Source organism: Calidris pugnax, unplaced genomic scaffold (genome assembly GCF_001431845.1).
Source record: "Calidris pugnax isolate Ruff unplaced genomic scaffold, ASM143184v1 scaffold24, whole genome shotgun sequence".
NCBI lineage: Eukaryota > Metazoa > Chordata > Aves > Charadriiformes > Scolopacidae > Calidris > Calidris pugnax.
In genome coordinates this window covers 26,996,774-27,018,747 of record NW_015090922.1, presented here as the reverse complement: position 1 = coordinate 27,018,747, position 21,974 = coordinate 26,996,774, and the positions used below count along the sequence as shown (strand labels likewise).

The following is a 21,974-nucleotide window of genomic DNA, read 5'->3' as shown; positions in this document are numbered from 1 at the left end:
TGTATTCACAAGTGGACGTGTCAGTAAACAGAACTGCTGCTGAAGGTGGCTCCTGTCATCAGGTGGCTGGAGTAGTTGGGGTCTGAGAGCACAGGGAGTTAATATGAAAGTTGGTATCACTGAGGATGTGAACACAGGGGTTGGGAACAAGATCAGAAGAGAGTAGGAAGTAGTAGGGAAAACAATGTGAAATACTATGAAAGTTTTATTTTATTTTGATTAAAATTAGGGTTATATTTATGAAACTAGAAGAAGTTAATAATTTGATGTGTATAGTATTGATTCAGATTTTTCCAGAAAAATAGTGTGGTAAAATGAATGGAGAAATCTTCCACAGAACAGATGCAGCAATGGCCTGTCCAGATGGCCAAGCAGTTGATGCAGAGCAAATAATGGAAGGTTGTTAAAAATAGAAGATTAAGTATATTCCAGTTTTAAAAAGTATAGTTTGTTTTAGTAAACCTTTGTACAATTTCTGGATGTACTTTTGGTTTTTATTTCAAGATATCTTAGTCATATAAACAGTCAAACTGAAAGCCTCATGAAAAATATAAATTATTTCCAAAATCAGATCATATATTGGAATCCCAGTATCCCTTCTCAGTCGTAATACTGTAATTTTTAGTCACAAAATCTTATCAGTACTTTTTGTGAATATTGTATACTTGTTACTGACCTAAATAGAGAAGGATTCTTTGGAATTACAGGAAATAAGGATAATGCATTATATTTGCTGAAGCATTTTGCTGAGAGCTTTTGCTCTGTTGTGGGAGTGTTTGCATGTACTCTTGAGAGGATTTTAAAGCAATCAATAGAAATTTGGTGACCAGAGACATCCAGGCTTAGCTCTGTATGATGCATCTTTTCTCTTAAATAACAATAATAGGAATAATAAAATAAAAAGTGACTTGAAACACTTCCTGGCTTGTGCTTTTTTTGTTTTATAGATTGTGCAGCCTACTTGCTTTCAAAGAATTTGAATACCTTTTATCCATAGAATCGGAATACCTTTTATCCATAATTAGTTTAAAGATAGCCCAAACAATGCTTGATGTTTATCATCTAAAGCACTCTGCAAAAAGCATGTCAGAAAACCCTACTAATTGAGTGTTCTTTTTTCTATAATCCTATCTATTGTTTTTATTTCACATACTTTGTATTTTTTTTTTATTTCAGGAAAGATGTAGTCAATGCACAAAGCATGGTAGTTGAGCTCTTTCCAAGCAATGCAGATCTGGATTCTGATGCTGAACTGGATAGGGCAGTGACTCAGATCAGTGTGGACTTAATGGATGATTACCCTGCCTCTGATCCAAGATGGGCTGAATCTGTACCTGAAGGTAAACATAATGATGTTGTTAAGGTTTTTGGTACTGGTTGTGTTGTGGGGTTTTTTTTGGTGAAAAATTGTCTACAGTGCTCTATACAAAATTATAATTTAAGCTTTGCAAAAAAGGCATAGGTGTCCCTTGCCCTCTTCCACCACTAGATATATTTCCAGAAAGGCTAAAAGATACATTGCATGAGACTGCCAGATAACCTGAATCTTACTAAAACTTATAAGCTGGTGAGCTGCTATTTTAGCAGCATAATGAATTGAGTGCTTCAGAATAGTTGTATTGATCTAAAGGTACTTGATTTCTTCTAAAGACTTGACTTCAGCTATGACAGAGTTCAAAAACCACAATAAAAATAGCACGGTTAGCAGTATATAAATGTGTGTGCATATGTTTTAAAAGTACCAACGCGGTAACACTATAGAAATTCATAGAAATACGTTTATCTCTGAGGCAAAAATATTTATCCAAGATATCAAGTGTTCTGATAAAAGACTTTTCTCTTTTTAGAAGCAGTCGGTTTCAGCAACACATCTCTCATTCTTCTTCATCAGCTGGAGGATAAGACAAAAGCACATTCCTTCTTCATTGATTTTCTTCATCAGGTAAAATTCTACTGTTCTTTTGGTATCGGCACACACAGTAGAGTATTATTTTGTCTTCTAGAACACTGTTTAAAGTACATGCAATGGTTGTTTTGGTTTTGTTTTTTTATTTTTAATAAAAGGTTGGTATATTTGAACGTCTGGGCAGTTTTCCAGCCCGAGGGATGCCGATGGCAACGCGGCTGTTGCTGTGTGAGCACGCGGAGAAGCTGGCAGCAGCTGTTGTTCTCAAGAACCACCACTCCCGGCTGCCTGAGCTGGTGAACGCTGCCATACTCATCGCTTTAAACAAAAGAGACTGTGATGTTCCACCGAGTCTTACCCCTGCAGATGTCTTCTTTCGAGAGGTAATAAACCTTTCATTTCTCATTCATTGTGTAGTATCACATGTAGTAAAAGATGCAATGCATTAGTATATACTTTGAAACTCTTACCTTTAAAAATTAGTTCAACTTTACACAATTTCCCTGTAAATAGGGATGGTGCGGTAGTATTTTCCTCACTTTAGTGTAGATACGTTTTTTACATCTGCAGCTGAAACACAAATTCTGACAATTTTCATGTAGCAGAAATAAAATTGTTATGATTTCCAACTGGCCTATACGGGTGAGCAATGAAAAAGACAAGTGAAATTCTCTGGCACATCAGAAAACATATGCTCAATTATTATTTTTAAGGAGTGAAGAGCATGAAGCTTTCCAGATAGAAGAGCTGCTCTGATTAGCTGTCCTGGGTGGAGTTGTGTCAGTTCAGTCTCTCATAATTTTTGTCCTCTCTAACATTAGTGGGTCTAAGCTAGTTCTCAGTTTATGCCGCATTCTAGTCCAGTGCCTGGTCTTTATTTGTTTCTTCCTTCTTGAGACAAAACACAAAACATTTATTCTTAGGAAGTTTTTTTCCTGTAGAGGATGGTAGTTGCTAATGGAGAAAAATAAATATAAAAGAAAATAGAAATAATAGAACATACCTGCTATTTTAAATAGATAAACTTTAAATAGATAAACTTTATCTAACAGAGGTTCTACTGCCAAATGTTTCAGAAGAATATGAAGGAGTATGCTTAATGAAAGTTTATGGGCTTGTCTGCAAAATGAAGATTATTTTTTTTCTTTCCAGATTTAAGTCCAGAAATAAGGCAATTCTTGGATTCAAAGTATTATATGAAATAAAAGCTGATGATTTCATTATCCATTTAGTAGTTGATACCTTTTAATATTTTTGGCTATTGATGTGGTTTCTACTAATATTTGTTTACTTTTCTGTACAACTCATGTCTTGGTTTTCAGGTGTCGACTGGTAATGGGTATGTTTGTGCTCAGTGCAATTTTTCTTTCTATCTTTAAGGTGTCCCAGATAGATTCCATCTTTGAATGCTTACTAGAAGAAGAGGAACAAATCCTGAAAGATATGCATATGGAATCAGTTGAATGGGCCCAGATAGTTGTCAATGTGAACAACATCATTAAGGTATAGAACTGCATTAACTGAAACGTTTGTGGGAGGGGAAATTAACTACTGAAGAGTACTCAACGAGTGCTGTACAGCTGAGCTACTGATACGAGAACGAGAGTGAACACACTTTTCACATGTTCAAATATATTAGGAAGGAAAGATGGTCTCATGCAGAATTAGGGACATTCCTTTTCCTTCTGAGCCACTGCTAAAGAGAATTTGAGAAGTTGCAGCATTGTTGGAAGCTGTGAAAGCAGGAGTAGGTAGCAAAGAGTGAAGAGCTCATGCCTGAGCACTGATGTTTCCTGCTCAGGCAGTGTGTGCTCTTCTATACAACTGAGAAAGTGGTACAGAAAGAAGGGGGATATCAAAGGAATATTTCAGAATTAGAAAGTAATGTCTTTTGTGGTCTGTGTGTATGTAGGTTGACTGAAACTGCTTATGTCTTTACGTTTAAATAGGACTTGCTACAAGCTGCCTGTCAGTATCGTCAATCCAGAGCCTCTTTATATAGAACAGGAGAGCTTCCAGAAAGAGAACCTGAATATATTCCATGGACAGGTGAGAAATTATTATTACTAGTTTACTAATTATCAGTACGAAACAAAAATACTTTTCATGAGTTTCAGAACACAAGAATTTTGATTTGTATGTTAAATTTACTGTTGAAATCTGCTATAAGGTTGTCAGTAAGAACAGGAGAAGCTAAAGGTTTCATTCGGTGAATAGAATGAATCAGTGAACACTTATTTTTGCCTGGTATTGATAATTCTCTAAAACTTGCATTGCAAATTAGACTACAAAAATAAAGTTTGGGAGACAAAGTTAAATATATTTTTTTTTTACTTTTATTTTTTAGTATGCACTGGTTCTGGTTGGCAGACCTATGGGATATATAACATTAGAATGAATCATAGAATATGATCTATAACTGTTCTAAAAGGACTGATGATCCTCCACTTCCTTAAGTGTTTTTTTTTTTTTAAATTTAATAACATGAAAAACTATCAGAACAAATGTTTGCAGAAGCAAGCACTTCCCAGTTGGTGCTTAAGCTTCACTGTGTACTACGTATAAAACACACTTGTTTAGTGCTCCCAAGATAAACATTTTTTGAAAAGCAGGAGCCATGCAAGCTATTTTGGTGTGTTGAGTCCTGATGACTACATCCAAGTATCTAAATCAGGTTAACAGAAGTTGCCTTTTCCTTCTGTGTATTCTCTACTTTCCTTACAAGATTGTGCAAGTGATTGTTTTCTTTTGGAAAACATTTTGGCCAAATGTAATATGTAAAGATAGATGGGAGTATGTGTGTGTTTTGGAGGGGTTGGTTTTTTATAGTATTACTTTGATTTTTAAAATTAAAATATTTATTAGCTTTTTTCTTTCTATTTTTTTGAATTGTGTGTAGTAATGTGTTTGTTATATCTCAGCGTAGATTCCTTGGGGGACAGGATTATTGTTTTAATGTTTACCGTGTGGTTTTCCCCAGCATCTAGTGGCGTTCGGGCAGCAATAACGCGTCAGCATGGAGTCATTCTGAAGATGGTCTATCCCCAGGTGGACAGCAACCTCCGCAGCGTGGTGGCTGAGCAGCTGGTGGCGCTACTGGATTGCTTTCTGGACGGCTACGTCTCTCAGCTCAAGTCTGTGGACCGCCCTGCCGATCAGGAGAGATACAGCAGCGTGGAGATGGAGTATGTGCAGAAAAGATCAGAACTCTTGTCTCCTCTCCGTAAGTACTGTCTGTTTGCCTTAATGCAAGTGTTGAATGCTCTGTCCGATGAGGAACTGATGATCTGATGGGGTAGATGGCATCTGTGTATGGATTCAGAGTGTGAATGACTGTTTTTATGATTTAATGGGCTATTTACAAAATAACAACAGGTTACGAATTCCTTCATGCTCATATCTCTAATAAGACACACTGTTGCCTCAATTTTTCTTTTTTTTCTTTTTTTTTTTTCTTTTTTTTTTTTTGGTTTGTTTTGTTGGGTTTTTTTTGCTAACTTGTTATATTTTCCTGGCAGGAATTTATCTTGTGCCAGCTGGCTGAAAATAGCCTATAAATGGGTTTCTAAATGTTTCTCTTTTAGCTAGTTGGCATAAACTTATACGCCTGAAAGTTTGTTTAGTATTTATCAAGAAAAAGTCACTTTTTGAATCTTGATTGTTTAATAATCAAACCTGCTGTTTAACGTGTCAGATGCGGTCAAATCTTTCAATAAGTAATTGAAAGCAGAGACCTTACTTAGGTATTTAAACCAAAATGAAAGATTTTAAATAATAGTAGTTGGATTAGAAATATGTTGTCTTTACTTGCTATCTAAAGCCTTTGCCTGCTGCTTTATCACTTTGTGTAATTAAGTGGATATTGATACAGATATTAAATCATGGGTTGATTTTTCATTTTTCCCCTCCCCCAAAAGCACAAATAGTAGATGCTGCTAATTTTTGGAGAAAACAGGATGTATTCTGGCAATTTAGTATTCTAAACTTTTCTTCCTCCCTACTGTGTTGGGGGACAGAGGGGATGGGTGTGTGAGCTTGTGTGTGTGCACAGGGTAGGGATGCAGTAAGGTGAGTGTGTAAGTCTGTCATGTAAGCACTTGAAACTTGTTTTGGCTTTTCTGGTCTCTCCTCTCAGTCCTCCAACAGCCAAAGATGAGCTTGTTTGATTATAACTTCTTTTTCTTCTTGGTTACGTAGTTTCCCTGGGGCAGTATCAGATGGCAGCTGCTTTAGCAGAGAAGTACTGTGACTTCGATATCCTGGTGCAGATGTGCGAGCAGACGGACAACCAGGCCAGGTTACAACGTTACATGACTCAGTTTGCAGATCAGGTAATTCTTTTTTTCTTTTTTTTTTTTTTCTCTTCTAATTCCTTTAGATAGTTTTTTATAATATATTTGCCCCTGAAAAGTTGCGGCAGTTATTATTTTAATGCATATGTATTTACATTATACATATGGGAGTAATGTGGAAAACGAGTCAAGATTCGCTCTGGGGAGCTCAATGGCACGTTTTACCCCGAGACTGCAAACCAAGTCAGCAAAAATACGAGTGCTCACTGTACGAGGACTTTTCATGGGACTTTTCTGGTGCCCCAAACACATTGTCTCACTCCTAACATCTTTTGACATTTTGTGACTTGTTCACTGAGATGGTGTAGTCAGTGTGCTGTTGTTTTATTAAACTAATGTAATATAAGTTTAAGGATAACTTATAAATAGAAATGTTGTTAAGAAGAGTAGGGAGATAGAGATGTCGCTGTGGTCTTTATTGTCCTGACAGGTACTTGTTGGACAATTTTTCAATATCTGTCAAAAGCTGGTGTAAAAACCCCTAAGTGTGCAGAAAAATTGGAAAGCTTAAGGAAAAGGCAATGGAAACTACTTGAAGTGAGGTGGGGCTGGGACAAAAGTTTCCTAATTTGAGATTTGGTGAGATCAATTTGTTTAGCTTTCCACAACAGCTATGGAAAGAGAAACGCTGCAGTCTACAGTTTTCTTAACAGAGGGTACAGAAACGTAGTTTAATAAGAACAAACAGGAGTATTAGTAACAGACAGAAATTATAGTAAATGGTTTTTAATAGGGAATGTTAAATACTCGCACATACTGCCAAAGAAGGGAATACATTCTCTATTTGTTCTCTTCAGATCTTTTTTTTTTTTTTTTTTAAAGAAAAAAGTAACACTTTCTGAAAAGAAGTTACTTTAATGAATGTAGAGCTGAATAGATCAAATCTAATAGAAGAAATATCAGACTGGTGGCCTCTCCAGTTAAATTTAATTGTTAATGCTGTTAAAATTTAGCATTATTCTAAAATGACTCTGAAAAGACGAAGTTAAATCTCAGACATAAACCCTGATCAGTTATGTCGCATTTAAGTTTTTTGAGGATAGAGTAGGTAGGTTTTGGTTTGTTTTTTTTTAAAAAAAGGCTTTAGTTGAGAGAAGTAAGGTTGTCGTTTCAGTTGGAGATAGGAAGGGATGTTTCAAAACCAGAAGGAAACTTATGTGAAAGGAAATAGTAAGCACAGAGTTCTGAGGGGGGGTAAGGAAGAGGTAAAAAAATAAGATCAGAAGATACTTTGGGGTTGATGTGATACCTGTTTCCATTCTTATGGGTTAACATGAAGAATTTACATTTGGCACTTCCTTCACTGCTGTTGAAGGGTAAAACCTGCTGTGTCTATCAGCGTCTCTTGCACTGAGCTGATGAATTCTTTAAACTCTATTTCTGTCAGAACTCTCTTAAGTTTTTTCATCAACAGTATGTTATGTGTGTGTTTTTCTTGTGTTGTTAAACAGGTTCTTACCATGTTCTTACGAAGGTTCTTACCATGTTCTTACCAATTGTATTTTATGAAATATTTTGCCTTAGAAGAGAAACAAGATCTTTAAATGTAGCTTTTAAAATCCACTCATATTCCTGTTACCTTCAGAATTTTTCAGATTTCCTGTTCCGCTGGTATTTAGAAAAAGGCAAGCGAGGGAAGCTGTTATCTCAGCCTATTGCTCAGCACGGACAGTTGGCCAATTTCTTGCAAGCTCATGAGCATCTGAGCTGGTTACATGAGATCAATAGTCAGGATTTGCAAAAGGTAAGGTTTCTTAATACGACCAAACTGAAATATCATGTTAAATGAGTCAAGCACATATTCAGATAGGCAAATTATATAGTTCTGACTTTCATTATTGAAAGAAGACAGCTTACCTAGGTAAGTTAAGGGGGAGATTACATGGATCATTAATGGAATACCAAAAGCCTCCCTCCAGGCACCATCTGGTATCTCTCATAAGTCCCTGCACCATGTAATGAAAATTAGGGCTGCTTTTCATCCCTTGCTGGTGACTAATATTTTGTATCAAGGAAGCTTTATGTGGCTGTGATCACCACTTTGGTGGCATTGAGGGTTTACAGGGAATATTAATAGCATTTTCAAATTATCCAGCAAGGGAAAAATTGAAATTTATATTTCAAAACTAACTAACTAAAGGAAAATAATTTGGGGGAATCACTTTCATCATTTACATTCATAGTATAAAACCAGTATTTTTTTAATATGTAATGTGTATGTGGATAGGTTAATGTGACTTTTTTTTAAAACTTGATTCTTTGTTGCCTTCTGGGCTGCTCAGTTATTCTTTCACTGCTTCCTGTTGGTCAGTCTTCCATTCTTTCTGCTACATTTGTGGATGTATTTCACTTTAACTAATTCTAAAGTAAAATGGCTTCTTTCAATTTGTGTGCCCATTTATTAAGCACACAGAGCATGGAAATGTTTATGCTACTGCAAATTATAGGTTGATAATATTTTATGCCCCTTAAAAAAAAAACCCATACAAAAATCAAAACCAAACTAAGAAAAAAAACCCACCCTGGGAGTCTTGTAACTTGTAACATTTCTGTTGACTGGGGTTTTGTCTTTTATAGCGAAGCACTATGAAGAGGGGACAGGAATTCTAAAATATACAAGTAATATAGTCTGGATACTTTATTTCTGAGTGCGTGCACAGAAATTTTCTGTTCTTTTGTCTGACAGACAAATTCTTGCCTAAATGTTTGGTTACTGCAGCCGTTATACATAGAATTCTGTTTTTCAAATTCCTGAATTAACACGTAAATCAATTTGTGTGCCAAATTTTCCTGTCAAAGCATATTTGCTTGGGTTTTTTTGAGAAGCCTCGAATAAGATCCCAGAGGTATAATACATGAAATTACAATTTATCCTTTGAACATAAGATGTTTTTTCTTGCTTAGTATTGAAAATGTTTTTTGGGTATAATTGGAGTAGAAATCTATATCTCTTCCTGAAGAGTGTAATGCAAAGTTTTAACGCACAAGTTGTATGACTTTAAAAAGTAAGGGTTATAGTATTACAAACAATAAATAGGTGTGAGACTGCATCTCAAATCAAATCCTCATCTGTTAAACTTCTGATGTTAAATTCTAAAACTGATTTCTAACATCTTTCATAATTTCAGGCTCACAGAACGTTGCAGACTTTAGCAAATATGGAGACCCGATATTTTGCAAAGAAAAAAACACTTCTTGGCTTGAGCAAATTGGCTGCACTGGCGTCGGACTTCTCAGAAGATATACTGCAAGAGAAAATAGAAGGTAAGAAATAAAAACAGAGCAAAGCAAAGAACAGACCAATGAAATTATTGAAAATGGAATCATGTTAATTTTGCAGATAGTTAATTTATTAGGCTGAGGGCTCTGACTTCATGTGGTAAGGATAAATGAGCTGATGATTTTGCTCATTGCAGGAAGGATAAGGAAGACAGCATGAGGCAGTAACCTTAGAATTTGCCTTCACCTGTGAGATAGGACTGTGAGCAAGGGAAATTTGTACCTTTTCACTTTTTCTAATGACACACAAAATACTGGTATAAATAACAAGCTGCACAGTTTTTTTGAGAAGTCATTAGGCAGTTCTGAATTAGGTGAAGCTACATCTTATATTTCAGATGCAAGGTAAAAATGAGTTAATTTCTTAAAGTGTATTTATTGAATGGCGCTCAATTTTTTTAATTCTTCTTGAGTCCTGAGACTCTGAGGCCTTACAGGGAAATCCTGTGACTGTTGTATTGTAATAGTGTATCCACAAATATATAAATTTGTGATCAGAAAGTGCTTTCTCAGCATCTGTCTCTGTATCTATAAAGGTTACAGTGAAAGTGTTTCATTATGCTGTATTATTTCTGTAGGTACATGACATAGTTTTTAAAACTTGTGTTCTTCGTGTATCAATTTTCTATTGATAAGTAATGATGATTTCTGCTGCATTCTGCTTATCCATTTAAACAGACAAAATGCTGCTTTCTACCATGCAGTGGAACTTGAGGGCAGGGCGGGGGGGAAGTTGGGTTCACATACTGTGGCTCAAATTATTCCATTTTGATTGTTTTGGCCTAATAAATTTATAACCCTGGAGCAGATTATACTGGAAATTAAAACAATCAAAAAATGGAATATATCATGAGATGGAACAGGTCCATGGCCCAAATCCTCAGCCAAAAGGTTGCTTCTAAAAATTGCAACCAATTTACTTTCCTGACATAGTACAACAACTCCCCTCCAATCCTATGTATTCATTTTGTGGTTTTGAGAAAAAGGAAGAGTTCTCAGTCTGCATTGCACCGGAAGCCTGAGTGGGAAGTAAGAACTAGATCACCAGGGTGACAGTATTGAAACGGAAGTATTTCTGTGCTTCAGGAACATAAAGAAGTGTCCAAACAGAATGCATCATAACAAACAGTTCCAGACCTGAGTAATATTGTGACCTCACAGTTATTGCTGTTTCATAGAATCTATTATTATAATATTTGAATAATGTGAAACATTCATTTCTTTAAACGACTTCAAGAAATATCGGAACAGGAGCGCTTTCTGTTGCATCAGGAGACACTCCCTGAACAATTACTGGCAGAGAAACAGCTGAACCTCAATGACATGCCAGTGCTGTCTGCGTCCCAGCTCATCGATGTAAGTATCTCATGTTTTCTTCATTATACAGGTAAAGTTCCAATATGTTTTCTGTTTCTGTGCAATCAAACAAATGAGAAGATCACAGCTGTCTTTATACTTTACATGACTTGCTAAGCACGTGAAGCTCTGATATAAGAATTTGTTTCTCTTTGCTTAGTTTCTACCAGCACCAAACTTCAGAATGCTGTTTTCTAGTTCAAATTTCTTTTAGTCAAACGTGTGCTTCAGAGTGCTGCTGGGAGAAAAAGCAAATCGAATCAGTGCCAGAAGCTGATTTACTGGTCTAAGCCAGTTCTTGGATATGAGACAATTTTTACCTTCTGTTACATTCTCAGTAGGGCAGAACTTGGAAGGCAGAAGGAACGAAGAATTGCACCTTAGTGGAGAAGGATGCTGCAATCTAGAAAAAGAAAGGGCTAGAAGCTAGAAGGTCACCTGTTGCAAAAAGGCACCCAAAGTCTTTCTACATTTTTTCTTTTCTTCTTTTTCAAAAACAAACCAAAAAATAACCCAACCCATACTGAAACAAAAACACAAACTGCTTAGTACTGGGATCACCGACAGCACTGACTCCCTTTCCACATCCCTTTCTGCTGGTAGCCAGCAACCAGTAGCCTTACTATTTCTGCGTTGTTGACAGTATATTTTTGCCATCCAGCGATGCACACAAAAAATTTCAATGAGCAACAATCGTACATTGTAAAATAAACCAGATCCTGTCTAGGTGTCAGTTTTGCAACTCCTTATTTTTCCTGTAATTCTGAGGAAAATGAAAGGCTGATAGTGTGCTTGTTTACATTCTCCTCATTTTTTTAGAATAATGCTAATAGCAGATTTTGAAGTCATTACCTGTATCTTTACATAAGACTATGTGTGGAATTAGGGGATACTAGGGAAGTGTCTTGGCAAGCACTGGGACCGTGACAGTTTTTCTTCTGTATTCTCTCTATTGTCAAACCAATGTTCATACTCACTACTTGCAATGTGAGAATGAAATTCGGGAAGTGTAAATAAAAAGAGTGTTAATGTTAATTTTCCTTTAAAGTTCTAATTTAAAATTTTGTTGGGGGGAGGATGTGTGAAATATTGATAGCAAACTTGTCTGTTTTTAAAAGGCAGTACGTGTGCTTAAGTACTGCTTTGAGCTTAATTACTGAAATGATTCTGAGAGCTTATTTGTGGAGCTGAGCTCTGGCTACAATAGTCCAGGAATGTTACAGCCTTAAATGGCATTTAAATTTGAAACCTAGCAGCCTTACATCCAATATCATTTGTCCACAGACCATTGTCATGTAGGTGGAATGCTGCTCTAAAACCTTAAGTATATTCCTTACTATAAAAATACTTGCGGTTGAATCAAGACATATTTTCATGAGAAGGTCATGTAAGTGGAAAATACACGGTGGTCTTCCCACAGTGAGTTGTCCATGATATCAGTTACATTAGTTTGTAGGCTAAAAATAATTCTCTACGTTAATCTCTCGTATCATAGATGTACATATGTGATGAGAACAGAAGGGCCAATGAGTATGACTTCAAGAAAGCACTTGATCTACTGGAATATATTGACGAGGTATGAAAAGTTTTTGAAGGATTTCTAATCCAGAAGCTTTTTAAAAACGTATTGTTATTTAAGCTAGGATGGTGCATCTGTAGTTAGTTAACATATTAGCTTAGTGTACGGTAATTAAAAATAAACCCTGATGTGTTTTTTTAGCTTGTTTTTAAGTCACTGGAGACTTAATGCCAAATGTGGTTTAGATCATTTAAGAAAAATGACACTCCTCATCTTCACTTCCCATTTATAGTCTGTAGTTGCTTTTTTAGAGCCCTGCTTCCCTACAGGCTTTCTCCAAACGGGACAAACATCATCTGTTTTCAGTAGTTCAGTTCTTGCCTATTGGCGGTTTCTCTGATTCTCATGAGATAATGTGGGATAGTCACCAGCTTTTTAACATGTAAATAGCATCAAGTCACAGATTTGCTATCTGCTTTCTCACTGCATCTCATTGTATGATCTAGTATCTTGTCAGAAGTAATTTTCCACTGAGCACGAATAAATCGGCTTCTGAGGAGCATCAGTCCTGAATTAAGAACAGTCTTTGCTATAAAACTAAAGTTGTATTATTTCAGCACAAGTATTCCTTTCTAATTGAAAATGAGACCTTTTTTCTGATTATCCCAATTCCTGCTTTTCTGGGTAGGGCTCCAGTTTAAAATCCTCTCTGTAGTAGTGCTTTGTGAACACCATTGTGCCATTTTGTTGGCCTTCAGTAACTTCGGTTTGATAATTATAAATGTCTTAATATTTTTTTTTAATTTAAATTGGTTTTAATTGCATTTCTTTTAGCAAATTTGCTTTTGAATAACATTTCTTTACTAACTAGAGGTTTTTTGCTTTATGTATTAATATGTTTATTTGTCCAGTGTTTAGTTATTTTGTGTACTGAGGAAAGAGTATTACTACTTATAATAGTATTTTACTCTGAGTTAGTTCACTCTAATTTAAAAAGAAAAGTCAATGTTTGTTTTTTTTTTCTAACTTCCCCCTTAATTTTTACAACACAAGTAGTACAAATAATAATATTTTGCAGTAAACTAAATTTGAGTGAACTCATTTGGTTCTTTCTTTTAAATTAGTTTTCCTCTTAAATTTTGTCAGCGCAATTCATGAACACTGAGACAACTCTATTGGGTTTTCTAAATCTAAATAAAATAAATGTCACTCCAGAAATACGAGATTTTAAATGATTTTTTGCTCAGATATTTGAGTCTCTAATAACTTCAGTAGAACCATTCAGCACAAATTGGAGACGGTGATTTGGACTACAGCCTAAAAACTAGCTGTTCCCTAGTTTTCCCTGCTTTTCTCTTGCAAAAACATAGCATAAATTTGAGACTCATCCTCTTGCTTCCAGGCTTCTCTATTGAAGAGTCTGTGGTTTCTCTTATGAGGGGAATTTAAAGCAGATGTAATGCTTTTGGACATTGAGTGGTGGAAAAAAAAATATACGGTCTTTTTTCTGATGTTTCAGCCCATTTATTGAGTCTCAGACACCTCTGCTGGGTTAGACAAACCCTCCATGCAATGGAAATGAACAGGCTTTGGTGTTCCAACACTCTGATCAGGTCATCTGTTAAAATAGTACATTTTTAAAAACAATGTTCAGCAATTGAAGAATCTAACTCATTGGTATAATCTGTGTGACTGAGTGATTATTTCTTTAAAAAAAAAAATAAATTAACTTACCTGTCTTTTCTTCTTATATGAATTGAAGGAAGAGGAAGTGGATGTAAATGATCTTAAACTTAAAATTCTGTGTAAGGCTCTCCAAAGAGACGGGTGAGTCCAATATGAATATAATTTACTGGGAGTATTTGTGACACAGCTTTTCCAGAATTACATAGTTAGTATACCATTCTCTAGCTCACTGAAAAGATCGAGTTTCATAGTACAAGGTTTGTAAAGTATCTGATCTGAATGTATCTTTTAATTTGTAAAGCGAAACTCCAGCAAAAAAAAGTCCGTGGTACTTTATTTGCTTACCTGGCTGGCAACCTGCGAGACAGGAATGTACCCGTGCAGCTTTCGTTTCTGAACCCTTTGCTAGGGCAAAAGAGTGACAAATGCTGATTTTTTTTTTTTTTCCTTTGAAGTATCTCAAACAGATGCTTTTTAAGAGCAACATGTGCGGAGGTCATTCCTAAAAACTTTCATTTCACTTATTTTTGGCGATTGTAAAAATCGACAAAACTTTTTCTCAGTTATTTTCCCTTAGGACAAGTTTCCCCAAAACTTGTCACATCGACAAGTTCATGATCTTTTTGAGTTAAAGCTACATTGTTGACTGTAAGAAATTGAAGCCTTAAATACTGCTTAAAAGAGCCTCTCTTTTGGATGTTCAATAGCAAATTCAGGCTGAATCCAATGGGTCAGAAAATCAAGCAGTGCTACTGCTCTCCCATAGGTTAAATAGCTCAAATGGCATTTCCTCCCTTTCCTTTCTAATTTTTAGAAGTTATCTAGCTTTTCTAGCTCCTAGAGGATGTAAGGAAGAAAAGATGAGAATATATTCCAAATGCGCTGTGCCATTTGTGATTAAACTGGAAATAAGCAGCATTTGGATTCACACTTACGGATAGGACAGATTCCAAAGGACAGTGGTCTGTAGAAAATAAATTCCTAGCTGCGTGACTAAGTTATTGTCACACATGACACAAATAATATGCAGAAACAGGTTCATGCTACACTAAGTGTTCTCTTCGCTTCCTGTTATTTTCAAGACAGAAGAATCCAGGGCTCCTACATGGCACCAGTCCAATAGTTGGTTTATGTCCTGGCCAAGGCCTGGCCAAGGTTTATGTCCTAGGCCAAGAACAGGGTTTTGAACATAATATTTAAACCATTTAAATTCTATATAATTCTGACAAGATTTTGCCCACTCTGCTAGCTAACCAGATGCAATTTGAGATCACTTTGCACTGAATAGTGTTTAGAAAACTTGATGCCCCAGTTAGGTTTCCAGGCCAGCGAGGTTCTCAAAGGCTTACAAAGAGGTTGATCGCTATTTCAAAAGAGGAAGTGTCAACTTTCATCTGTGTGCAAAAGTAAGTGTTTGACACATTACAACACCTACTTTTAAGGATGGCATCTGTTTTCCAGCTTAGCAGCTACAAATGGTGGTCAAGTTCTTTGGGCAGAATGGTGAGCCTTGCTGAGCATGCTCCTGGACCTTCTGGTAGGGTCCTCCCTGTCCTCCTCTGTGCCCGAGAGTGATTTGTTTCCTCAAATTCCCCTACCCCTCCCTCCCATTCTTCCCAGTAGAATTAAAGATGAAATCCTAGAAGTTTGGAAGTTTAAGTGTCATCCATGGTAAAACCATGGTGTCAGTGAAGTACAGAGGATTTGTCAGTAATTGCTTCTGGGAGCCAGGTCCAGCTCTGTTGGAAGTGTGTCCCATTGACCCAGGGAGGTACAAGTTGATTTAGGGAGTGCTAAGACAACTGGTTTTATCTGGCAGTTTTACATACGGAACAGAAAATTTCAACTATGAAAGGTTACAACTACAGCAAAAGAAGTTAGGTTGGTGTTGACTTAAAATTGCTTCACATAAACCTCTAAAAATATTAAATATTGTCATTTTAAATATCCTTTCTCTTAGAAAAATCTGTTTGGGATTTTCTTATCACAGATGAGACTTGCATTCACGAGTCTTCCCCTTCACATTTAATCACAAATGAGACAAACTGTATTTGGTTTGTATCTGTGTGTGCTGTTATAGGGCTGCAACTTAAAATTTAACTATTTGTTTCCTCCTCCTTCCTTTTCTCAGCCTTTGCTTTTTTGTTTTTGTTTAGTTTGTTTTTTTTTCAAATGTTAGCAAATTGCTGCTCTTGCTTTATTCTACCAAAAATAAATTTATATTTGCATCATCTCAGTCGTAAAATACAATTTGTCAAGTTTCCTGTATATTTTTTCTTGTTAGTTTTTGTTTGATTTCATGTGCTGTTCTTCCCACCAACGTATTCTTTGACTTGCAGATGGTCTAGTTCAGACGGTAAAGATGATCCAATTGAAGCCTCTAAAGAGAGTATATTTGTGAAAGTATTACAGAAACTACTGAAAGAAGGTAAAGTGTACTTAAAAGAAATTGAACTTCTTGAAATTGTTTAGTTGTTTCAAAAGCTACTTAAGATGAACACATAATATGTAAGAAGTAGTGTTAATAAATTCTCAGAGTAGTTCTTCTACGCATTCTACTAGATAATTACAACCATACGGAGCCAATTCTATCTCTGTAAAATGTTGAAGGGGGAGGAGATGAGCAGATTTCTTTGTTATAATGCTAGTACCCTCAAATTATTTGCTCAGTAGGGCAGCCATTGTTTTTTTAGCAGTTTCTTACTGTAAAGTGTGTCTTCCTGAGTTAAATACGTATCTTCTGCAAGATAAGGAGTTAATAACTCTTTGTCTCTGTCGTGGTTTGAGCAATAAGTATAAGCAGGAGCCTCTCTGCATACCATGCCTTGGAATTAATTATAAACATCAGGACTTCTCTCTGCTAGAAGTCGACACTATCTGAAAAATACGCCGTTAATTTCAGAGTGTGCGGTTAGTTAGAAGAGACTTCACTGAAAAGTAAAATTACTGAACAGAAAATTGGTTCTGTTTTACCTCAAACCAGGACAGTCTGTCACTCGGAAGACCTTAATGTATTTTAGCTTAAATGTTTTTTTGTTCTTGTTTTCCTGCCCCAAAAGCAAAAAACAAAAAAACCCACACCAAACAAAAAAAACCTAAACAAAACCCAAAAAACCCCAAACCCATCACCACCAAAATCCACCCACCCCCACACCATCCCACCACCCCCAGGTAAAGCTGACCATGGGAAGTTATGGCCATGGAAATCACAGCTGGGGGAGGAAGCGGGAACCAATTGAGAGTAGAAGTCCATCTTAAATATTTCTGCATAAGAACTTTTTCCAGATAAGAGCAGGCTCCATGTCAAAAATACGTGAATTAAGTTCTTCAGAACAGTTCTCGTTTTGTGTGTTCAATCCTGTCAGTTTCTTTCCTTTTTTAAGGTTCTCACAGGCCAGACTGAAAGGTTGCAATCGTTGATATAATACTTATTATGTCACTGGTCATTCTTTTCTTTGTTATTTATTTATTTATTTTGGTGAAGTGTTATGTAAACACTTGGATTTTCGGTTTAATCATAAATTCACTGAGCAGCTCTGTTTGGGTAGGAAATTTTTTTTAAACTCAGTTTTACAGGCTTTACTGTATTTCTTGGCATGTATAATAGAATTAGATCTCCTCAATTCCAAAGATTAAATTAACTCTGAGGCAGGGACAGGTGTTTACTTAAAAATCATTTTAACTTCTAAGGCAAAGTACCTTTATCAGTGCTGTAATAAAAGGTTTTGTGTTGTAGGAGTTCAGTTAAGTGAATATTTACCGGAGGTGAAGGACCTGCTACAAGCAAATGAACTTGGCAGCTTGAAACGGAGTCCTTACTTCGAATTTGTGTTAAAGGCAATCTATGAACACTATGTTCATGGACAAGCATGATTCTTACTATTTTTAAAAAATGTTTTTCCTAAAGACCTGTTAAATTCATGTATACTTTTGTTACGTTCTGTTCTTTTTTTGCTAAAACTTTGTAATAAAATCTATATAAGTAATATACTCGGTCTTATATTTATAGATTTAGTCAAGGGAGGCAGAAGTGTGTTTTCAGGGAAAAGAAAACTAAAGTTTTTGTTTTCTGTGCCTTTCATAAACTTGCTGTTTCATTTTATATCTGCATTGGTAGGAGTCCTGCCTGAGACTCGTGTGCAGACGAGGACAAATGTGCAAATATGGGACCCACTGTGGAAGGTGGAAACTTTGCTCTGGCTTCACTGAGGCTGAGATTTCAGTTCAGAGCAAACTGAAAACATTAATGCTGGGTGACTGCTTAGCTTACTGTAGAAACAAATGATTATTCTATAAGATGCCTCTACTTTCTCTTTGAACAACAGTTTTTGCTGTAGAAACTAGGTAATTTCAATTTTGTGTTAAAGATGACTGGTACAAAAAGGATACCTGGGTTGTTACTGGTCACTCAACTTGTCTGTGACACAAAGGAATAAAGCACAGTTCTCCTTCAAAGTCCTCTGGTTCAGCAAATATTCTTACAGTTTGTAAGATTAAACTTTTTCAAAACATTTCAATGTTTTATCTATTTAACTTTCATTTAAGTTATATGCAAATTTCTAGAATATGTGTAAAAATGAGACAAACAGCTCACCATGCAGTCATTCCCAGCAACTGCTTGAACCTAGGGGCTCGGAAGAAACCTAGAAAGCAGTTAGGAAAGTGTGGGAGTCCAGCACGATCTTCTTTACTCGGCGACTTGTTCTCTCTACTAGTTGATGCTACTAATTTTTTTTATTGTTTTTTTTACTCCACTGGCCCAGTTAGTTATCTCTGACAAGAGAATAAAAAAACAAGTCATTTAACTTTTCAATTTTAATTATTCTGATTGGCAGCAGATTTTAATCTTTAAATCAAAGTTACTTTAATCTGACACGTTGTACCTTCCTTTTGCAAGTAGCTCAACTGCCAGAGTGAATGCAGAGCGACTCGCATGCCCTTATGTTTTACTTGTCTGGCTCACTGCCTGCTGCAACGATTTGATCCAACAGCTGAGAAGGTCAGAAGTTAAATTGGTTGAAGAGAATCCAGTTTCTAGTTTTAAAAGCACAGCTCCCCTTCTGTGGCTTCCTCTCCTGCCTGTACTAATACAGTAAGCTGGGCTGAGAGTCTGAACATGTTTGGAAGAATGGATTTATCTAGAGAGGTTCTAACTAATATGGGAAAGAAATGCACCAGCAGTCATCTTCTAAGATTGTTCTAAGAAGCGAACTTTGCTCTTTTACAGCCTTGCATGGCCCAGAGAAAGAAGTGTGGGTTTGACTCTCAGTCTCAAAGGAGCGGGTCACTTAAAGCTGTAAAAGAATTCCACTTGCTTGTTTAAATATCTCTTTAAAAGTGATTTCACATTAGTGATAAACTTCACGTTTTAGGTGAAAGGGAATAATCTAACAAGTGATTGCCACCCCCTGCCAAAATACGTTCTACCCAAGCTTTTACTAGACTCTAAATGTTGCTTGAAGAGGAATCTCTTTAATTGACCCATCCACAGTAAAACACTCTGGGGCTCTCTCATCCCTTCCTAAGCTGCCGACCACCTCTATTCTGTCAGGAGGGGCAGGGCAAGCCCCGCAAAGCTTGCTCCAGAAGTGGGTGTTTGTGCTCATCCTTAGCTCTCCGTGCGCTCCGGAGTGCCTGGCTTCTCTGCTGGGTTTGTTCCGGTTGGTGTCAGAGCGTTCTTCCAGGTTCTGGGGAAGCGATGGGCCGTGGAGGCTTCGCAGCTAATGTTTTATTCTATTGCTGGGTTGGGACGCATTTGGCACTTGTACAACAGCTTTCCATCTGACTATTGCCAAAACAGAAGGCTACAGGCAATGAGTTTACTTACATAAAACCTCATTAAAATAACTTCCGTGTCTAAACTAAAGTTTAATGTCCTTGTGCTTAGGAGTGTTGAGCTGGTTCACTGTTCCGTTGGGAAGCTTGAAGAGGCTGGGATTTGGGGCTGTTCCTCCTCTCCATCACCCATTTTTTTATGTAATGAGCTGTTCTGGTGCAGAACTCCCCTCTCCAGTTATTGTGCAGGGAGGATGCCTTCATTTACCACTGCCTATCGAAGGTCACACCAGAGCTCTAGGTTCCTTCCAAGTGTAACAAAGCCTGAAAAAAACTTGGGACTAAAAGATTCGGGTCTTGGTTAAAACGGCTTAAGGAGTATGGGTAGCATATGTTGTTTCTCAAATAGTTGTTTTCTCAGTAATGGAAAATACACGTGGTACAGGATGTCCACACTTCCCTCCTCTGTTGTCACCAGAGTAGCAGGAAAGCTTATCAGTTGTCATTTGTGATCAGTCTCAGAAGCTGTGTGTTGTGGATAGTGACCCTCTTTGTGCCCAGGCTCTCCTGGAAACTAACTTCAAACCATTTCTGACCTGGGACCAAAATCAAACTCATTTCACGAGTCCAGCTAAGTATCAGACCTAAGTGCGGAAAATAATCTTTTACGCAGAAGGAAAAGGATTTAACGTTGCCATCGGGCACTTTGCTGTAAACTAGATTGGGGCAGAGAGAAAATTAAAAGAAACAGAAGGGATAGAGTGGGTTTGTGCTGGCATCAGGTTTCATTGAAGGATTAAGAATGTTTATCTTTCAGCGAGGTTAGGCATTCTGTTACTCGTTTTCTGATTCAACACAACTGACCATATTTTGGAATTGGAATCCATGGCGGAGCGTTGCAGTTCTGTAAATAGATTTGATGGCTGTGATGCCTTTAAGTGTTTTCAGGCTTCCGATTTTTGTACTGCCAGTTGTTGATGACAGAACTGAAAAATAACATGAGAAGCTGAAGAACAGTGTGAGAGAAGAGCATGTTTTATCCCCAGCCTGCTTCAATACATAACTTGACAGGAAATGAAAATCTATAGCGGAATGAAATAGGGAGCAGCCAGAGGTAAAGAGAGATGCTGCCAAACTGGAGGGTGCAGAAATTAAACAGAGGAGAAGAAAAGTTGTCTGCTTCTCTGTTGGTCCTTCTGCTCTGCCTTGTAGTGGAGGAAATCAGCTGTAGAAATGCCTTCAGTTGCAGGACACTGCTCACAGCATGAGCACTTCTGGCTTAACATTTCTTCCTCCTCTTCTCCTGACTCCCTAAATTTTAAAAGGCTTTACCCTTGTCCAGTCGTGTCTTCAGAGAAGGTCTTGAAGGTTGATTTTCATCGACTCATTGCCAGGGCTGCAAATCTGCTTGCATCACTCCCTCTTCTTTCCATCGGTAATTGGAATTTCTATATAAAATCTTCTGAGTGTCCCACATGGAATCTCTGCTTAAATATCCATAGCTGAAGGAGATGAACTGTTCCTCTTTGCTTGCGCGGTGCCTCCAGCTCATCAGAGATGACTTACCTGTGAGATCGCGCTCCTTTTGGGCTGGGTGAGCCGCAGGGAGAAGGGGAGGATTCCCGTCTTGCCCGGCCCATCAGCGGCCAGCCACGGGTACCGGGGAATGGCACCAGCCTTCATGGCTGTGTAGGCTTCTGGGACCAGACGGTCACTGAGATTAATGCTTCACCGGCCATCTCTTCAGCCTGACAGATGTTATCCCCTGCGTTTAATTTCCATTTTTAAGTCATAGCAAAGGAAAAAAAAAAGGCATGGCTTATCTCAGCTGTGGCTTTTGGGTGGGCAGCCACCTGGACAATGGCATCACTGCAAACCACGGCTGGGCCTCGTCCCCTCGCCTTCCCTCACAACCCCCTTCCTCCGCCCTGCCGCCCGCCCGCACCTGCCCCTTCGGAACAAGGTGGGATCCGTGGGGGCCTCCTCTCCTCTCCCCCGACTCACAGGGGGGCACAGCCGAAGGCCCCCGGCCTCCCTCGGCCCGCCCAGCCCCGGCAGGGCCGCGGCCCGCTCCGCCCTCACGCCCCGGTGGGCCCGGGCC

General features: G+C 37.6%; 1 protein-coding gene across 1 annotated transcript in view; it reads left to right on the top strand.

Moving 5' to 3' along the window:
* Positions 1-18,609, top strand: part of NUP133 (nucleoporin 133kDa) — a 32,615-nt gene extending 14,006 nt beyond the window's left edge. Inside the window, exons 13-26 of the mRNA XM_014951232.1 lie at positions 1,177-1,340; positions 1,848-1,942; positions 2,065-2,289; positions 3,287-3,409; positions 3,856-3,955; positions 4,887-5,129; positions 6,104-6,237; positions 7,844-8,002; positions 9,387-9,522; positions 10,775-10,893; positions 12,389-12,469; positions 14,175-14,239; positions 16,438-16,526; positions 17,835-18,609. Coding sequence (XP_014806718.1) covers positions 1,177-1,340; positions 1,848-1,942; positions 2,065-2,289; positions 3,287-3,409; positions 3,856-3,955; positions 4,887-5,129; positions 6,104-6,237; positions 7,844-8,002; positions 9,387-9,522; positions 10,775-10,893; positions 12,389-12,469; positions 14,175-14,239; positions 16,438-16,526; positions 17,835-17,971 — 1,870 coding nt within the window. The 3' untranslated portion in view covers positions 17,972-18,609. The remainder of the gene's footprint in view (positions 1-1,176; positions 1,341-1,847; positions 1,943-2,064; positions 2,290-3,286; positions 3,410-3,855; positions 3,956-4,886; positions 5,130-6,103; positions 6,238-7,843; positions 8,003-9,386; positions 9,523-10,774; positions 10,894-12,388; positions 12,470-14,174; positions 14,240-16,437; positions 16,527-17,834) is intronic.
* Positions 18,610-21,974: the final 3,365 nt, after the last annotated feature.